The sequence below is a fragment of the Apium graveolens genome, chromosome 8, assembly GCF_009905375.1.
Source record: "Apium graveolens cultivar Ventura chromosome 8, ASM990537v1, whole genome shotgun sequence".
Classification (NCBI taxonomy): Eukaryota; Viridiplantae; Streptophyta; class Magnoliopsida; order Apiales; family Apiaceae; genus Apium; species Apium graveolens.
The window spans coordinates 241,216,412-241,222,761 of NC_133654.1; the positions used below are offsets into that span (position 1 = coordinate 241,216,412).

General features: G+C 38.1%; 2 protein-coding genes across 2 annotated transcripts; both read right to left on the minus strand.

Moving 5' to 3' along the window:
• Nucleotides 1-257: 257 nt before the first annotated feature.
• Nucleotides 258-1,664, minus strand: LOC141680502 (DELLA protein RGL1-like). The gene has a single exon (XM_074486710.1). The coding sequence runs from the start codon at nt 1,662-1,664 to the stop codon at nt 258-260; it is 1,407 nt and encodes a 468-aa protein (XP_074342811.1).
• A 2,387-nt stretch (nt 1,665-4,051) lies between these two features.
• LOC141680503 (DELLA protein RGL2-like) lies at nt 4,052-6,140 on the minus strand. Its single transcript, XM_074486711.1, has 3 exons — nt 6,132-6,140; nt 5,997-6,007; nt 4,052-5,942 (listed from the first exon to the last, which is right to left on the minus strand). Exons 1-3 carry the CDS (start codon nt 6,138-6,140, stop codon nt 4,052-4,054), a joined length of 1,911 nt encoding a protein of 636 aa, XP_074342812.1.
• Between the last annotated feature and the right edge of the window lie 210 nt (nt 6,141-6,350).

A 6,350-nucleotide genomic window follows, 5' to 3' on the forward strand; every position in this document is an offset into this window, starting at 1 on the left:
TAAGAGATATAAAAGTTAAAGTTAAAAGAAGGAGAGATTACCGACTAAAGTCTTCACTTGCATAAAAACATTTTCAGAGTACAACTATTAGCAAAACAAAAATAGAATGTTTGCGCAGCACTAGCATTGTTTTACTTTCAAGGACTCACCCTGTCACGCGGTGTTTTTTCATTAAAATTAAACCCCATACCCAAAAAAACACCTGACCAATACGAAGTAAGTGAGTCTTTCCGGTCCGATTAGCAAAAAATTGGGAATTATGGGAGGAACTCCCATGCAGAAAGTGAGAAAAGTGGTGTTCCTCTCCACTCAGAAAGCAAGCTTTTTTCATCCATACTTAGTGTGCACAAATTGCTATATGCAGAGTTCTTTATGACAAGGCTTGCTTGATATAGTGCTGATGAGCTCAGATCCTTCTCCACAATATTAAAGCTATTGAATAAGGCTCTCCAATCTTTAATCTTCAAATCCCAAGCTGCTCTTTCCTCAACTTCGAAGGTGACTATTTGTCGAATTCCTGGACAGAAATAGTTTCCTTCCAAAGCCATCCTTTGAGGATTGGAGTCACCCAAGCAAACCTCAACTGCATCAAATAATGCACTGAAGTGAATAAGACCTCCTATGAACCTGTCCATAAAGTCTGATGAAGTTGTATCAGCTTCTTGCTCAATCATAACCATGACAGAGGGATGCAGGTTTTTAATTACTCTAATTAGAGTTTGGAATTGCCCCGGTTGCGCAACAACATTCCTTAAAAGCATTGAGGAATAGACACCAATTCGTTCCCCAGTTTCTATCTCGAAACAGTCCTCCTTGAGATCATTTATGTCGTGTACTACTGCTGTTTTGAAAGAAAAGGGCAATCCCAGGGTATAAGCAAACTGCGACAACCTCTTGCCAGTGTCCTTGATCATTTCCTCTGATGACGTTACAAGAGCTGTAATTGTTAGACTTTCTATGGGGCATTCATGTCGAACTGCTAGAGCTTGCATAAGAAAAGGCCAATGCATGCCATTTTTGAGTCCAAGATCGATTATATGGATCCTTGTTGCGGAGGTCATGGCATCCAAGATGGATTGGATTGCTGCAGATTTGTAAACTAGACAGGAGGGAACTGCTAGTCCGAATGCAACTAAAGGGGGCTGCAAACTGATTGTTGCCTCTTCCAATAACGATAACCATCTCTTGCAATCATTTAGGCCCTCTGAAGAAACCATTCCTATTTTTCTCTCAATTCTCTCATCAAGAGCTTGAGCAAAATAGTACACAAGTCTTTGAACTGGACTACCAGTGCCAGAAGCCAAGTGAGTACACATGCTTAGCAACTTTCTTGCACGATCAAACTGCTCATTAGCAACTTTGTCAGCAGAAGCCAAAAGAAAAAGAACAGGTTCCACCTCGTCATCAATATCGCTGGAGAAACCAGAGTAGCCAGAATGGACAAGCATGCAAGGATCGCCACAACTCTGTGAGGTCAATCCTAGGAACTTGTCCATTGCTGCCTTTATAATATCTACTGTGGATAACTCCTTTCGACTAGGACCACTTGTTGCACTATAACTTAGGTTGTTTCCCTGTTCAGCTCTTAAACGCTTCAGTCTGCACCCAAATGTGTTCAGAAGCTCCAATGATGCTAATGAAGATGATTCACGCGTCACATCCATGTCTTCGGATCTGTAATAAAATAGGTATGTTATTGTTTTCCTCATTATATCTTCTTACTTATATAGTAGAATCCTAGTTACTTGATAATCGAAACTCATATAAAAACATGCAAGTCACAATAAAATTGTATCTTGACTGCATTTTTGTCTCACTGGTCACCAGTCATCATTATGTAATTTAATACAGAGGATTAAGCAAAATATAAATTATTATTAAAATCTTGTCTGCCCAACTCCTTTCTAGTTGATACCCATTTAACATAAGTTACAGAGAAAACTCCAACAGTAAGACAAACGAAAAATAGACTGCAGTCTTGACACTTCCAATTAGCTGCATTCTGCAGTGGCCGTCCTGTCCCTAGACCCTAGACTAGTAACATCAGAAAAATATTAAATTGCTACAGCTTAAGCGAGAGGCGCCATGCCAGTGCATTGGCCAACATTTGTTTGACTGCAGCCGCGTATGCTGCAACATTTGTTTGACTGCAGCCGAGTAAGCTGCAACATTTGTTTGAATTGACCATCTTCTTCAAAATCTAAACCGCCCCCAGAGTTTACGGGAAATGACAATGTGAAGCTATATCCTGAATCATGTCTACGAAATTAAGTATATGTTATCACTTCTTACTATCACACAAAAAATACAGTGCCTATTTACTATCATGAACTTTAGTGAGGAGAGAATTAAGCCGGCAATTAGGCCTACCTGATTGATTACATTGATGTTTGAACATGAACCACCTTTCAGATGTATACATTTGAAACAGTGTAATGTCTCTGTAAACACAGGCCAAAAACAAAGACCACTGAAATGGTCACTTACTCTCTGTCCCCATCCTCTACTGTCCCTGTTATACTGTTTTATTGAGTTGGACATTTCAAAGGAATAAAGTTTTAGCCATTAGTAGTCAGGAAAAATAGCAAAGACTGAAATACCTTATAAATCCAACAATACAAGTACAACACCATCCTGGTGGATTTATTTTGAAATTGGTTACATGGCCAAGATGCATCTAGTATGACCAAAATAGAAATGATAGTTATTTAGAACAGAAAATCGCGTTATAATTAGGAACCTTAACATAAAATCGTGTCCAACTTCACCAGAATCTATGTTAGTCCTGCCAATGGCTAAAGCTCATTCCACATATCATGAAGAGAATATATATCTAGGTTTTAAAGAGAGTTTCCGGATTCCAACTTGTAACCTCTCTGATAGCAAGTACATAACTGAACCAGACAATTGCACAAACATGACCTTAACTCCCGACTGATGTAGAGTAGATAACCTCGTACTGGAGTATGACCATCGTATCAGACACGACCTTCAGTCCCGACCTGACTAAGGTAGACAAATAAACGATCCATTTTTTCTCTTAACATGATCAGAGAGACTTCAAAATAGTTCAGATGTCTGGTTGTCACTCTCAGTCTCACATGACCAGTTTGAGTTCATAACGAGTAATCTTACAAACGCCATGTTTCTAATGTTTTCTAAAAGATAGTTTTTGCATTTTTTGATCTCTAAATGAAACGTGCAGAGTCTGCCCAAATCCATTTTCTACAGCACACAGCATACCTCTCTGGCCATTACCAAATGCACGCTTGCAGCTACACATACTATCGAGATCTGATCACGTTATACAGGCACAAAAAGGTGCTCTCTAGGTGGTTGTGTTGGAGAAAAAAAATAAGCAAACAGTTATGACCAACATTGTGAAATCTAAGTGACTGAAACTAAAGGAAGCTGACAGTGATAATGATGAATAGGTAAGTTCAAAATATGAACATCATACCATACACGTATAATCCATGTACATTTTGTTTAGGATCGATTATCAGACAGTCTTTGATTCTTTTCAAAATATACAAATTTACATCAACTTGACAACAAGATAAAGCCGAGACAGAAATATTAACCGGCCATTTCCCTAAAGCTGAATATGATTAGCAACTGAATTTCTACTTTCAACGATACAAGTTATAATTCCTTCTTTTCCAATTGATATACAATCTCTAGAAAAGATCAATCATATTTGATAGGCCACTTACAACCACTGGTAATTTTCCAGACAGAATTAATAGATATTGAGCAACTGATCAGAACACCATTCACATGTGCAATCTGATCAATTCATACATTTTTGAAGCCAAATTAATGGATTTTCTGAAAACACTGTACAGATTTTATAAAAGAGAACCTTATGAAAAGACTGAGATCTACTAAAAAGATAAGTAATAACTGAATTGAATTTTTTACACCAATATAGAACTTGGAGGGCAAGCGAGCAACAAGTTGGGCTATTAGCTCTATCAGGATGAAAATCAATCTTAATAAATCATCCATATGTCAAAGTTTGAAATAAAGATTACCAATAAAATTTCAGTTAATCAAATTTCCAAGCGGACAGAGAATGAATTGGTGTTCCCTTCCACCCAATAATTAGGCACTTTCCATCTCTATCAAGTGTGCAAGAACTCCCACAAGAAAACTTGTTAACAATCAAACTTGCTTGGTACAAGGAAGACTTGCTCAATTCTAACTCCACCATCGCAAATCTTTTAAAAAAAGCCCTCCAAACACTCATATCAACTTGTCTGGTTGTCCTCTCCTTTTCTTCAGCAACCACAATGTTCTGTATTGCAGGACTAAAATGTTTCAGTTCTACAATCAGCCTGTTTTGATCGCTACGTTCCATACAATCTTCCATACAATCAAAAAATGCGCCATAGTAGAAAAGAGCTTCTACAAAGCGTTTCACAAAAACTGACGAATTATGATTTCCCTCGTTTTCAATGATTACCATTATGCTAGGATTAATGTTTCTGATCACCCTCATTACATATTCAAGTCGATCTGACTTTGCAATCATGGAAGAAAACAGATAAGATGACTGGACAACAACAACTTCTTCAGCATTCAAGTCAAAGAGGTTTTCGTTTAGATCTAGCATGTCTGCCACCATAACCGCATTGAAAGAAAAGGGCAGTTTCACTGATTCAGCAAAATTCATCAATCTCTTACCTGTCTCCTCAATTCTTTCTCGGGATTTAGTTCCAATAGCTGTAATTCTCAGATGTTCAATGGGCTTCCCATCGCGAGCTGCAAGAGCCTGCATTATAAGTATACAGCTGCCCCCATTCATTATAACAAAGTCAATAATATGAACCTTATCTGCACCTCCTACATGTTCAATTACTGCTTGCACTCCAGCAAATTGGCTAACTTGAGAGAAGGGTACCTTCTTGTGAAATGCAAGATTGGCGGACTTTTGGCTCATCACTGCATCTTCAAAATCTAATAATTGTAACTTCTTCTGAAATGTTTTTGATGTTTCTCTTCCAATCTGGTGATCAATCTTCTCAGAGAGGGCTGCAGAAAAACAGTTCACTAACCTCTGAGAAGGAGTTCCTTTAACAGAAGGCCCCTCACAGCATCTGCTGAGGAGCTTCCTTGCATGACGAAATTTTTTCTGCCCTACTGCCTCAGCAGCAGCTAAAAGATTTTCCACAAGCTCAATATCTTTAGTATCCACAGCAGAGAGACCAAGTGGCTTATTTGAAAATGCATGGCTATCTTTAGAGAGATCATTACACCTCTTAATAGCAGAATGGATGAATCTTTCCCCAGCTATTCGTATGATCTTATCAGTTGATACTTTACGCTCATTACCCTTGGCGCTTCTTAAAGCACAACCAACTACCTCTATCTTTTGTCCTCTTAAGTGTCTGAACCTATATCCGTAGTTCTTTAGAAGAGCAAGTGACTCCAGATTGAATTTTTCCGACTTCTCTTGAGGCTCACAAAGCTCAGAATCTTCAGATTTGACAATCACCGCGGTTTTGATCTCTTCCCCGCATGACTGAAACGGAGGAGAACTGGCATCAAAGTACAAATCTTCAAAGCTTCCGAAAGGAGAGAAAGCTTTCATTTGCCTTTCTTCTTCATGTTTATGAAAAAGTATTTCCTTGCCAATCGCTTTGTCAACACAAAATGGATTGACATCCACTGACACACTACACTCTGCAGCTCTGTTAAAATTATTTTGTTTTTTTCTCTTCCCACGCTCCTGGCTCTCAGTCTCAAAGTGTTCAGACGAACTGTTCAGTTCAACAAGTTCACAAGAACTTATTTGCTTTGAAGGCATATTGCTCCTTGCCTCCAGATATGAACTAATGTACAAATATATAGCATTTCTTTTCCTACTTAAACAGACATGTACAGCATGGGATGGATCGAAAGAAACACACAAAAAAAACAAATTGTTACAGTGACATCTACATAACAAATAACGATCCGGCTTAATTTAAACAAAGCCAATGTAAAGATACCTTAAAAGCGCCTGACAGAAAAAAAAGAAAAAGAAAAAAGATACATTAAAAACAAAGAATTTGAGGTCCATGTTAAGGTTTGCCTGTACTATGCATTAGCATGACACAGAATGACGATCTTTTGTTCAGATTCACCGTCCCCATTGCCCTCACTGAGGTACGGATGCCATTTGTAACATTGCCTAAGAAATAGACAAAGATTAACCTAGCCAGACCAATAAAACCATGCAGAGAATGAAAGAGATTGTAAAAGAACAAAAGACAGGTATTCAGGGAAACTGTTCCTATAATTAATTTTGAATAGCTCCTTAACAGGTGCAAGACACACGTTTGTTCAAAATATGAATAAATTGT

What these genes read in the sequence shown, in the direction of transcription:
- LOC141680502 (XM_074486710.1), bottom strand. Translation starts at nt 1,664, where the DNA reads ATGGATGTGACGCGTGAATCATCTTCATTAGCATCATTGGAGCTTCTG.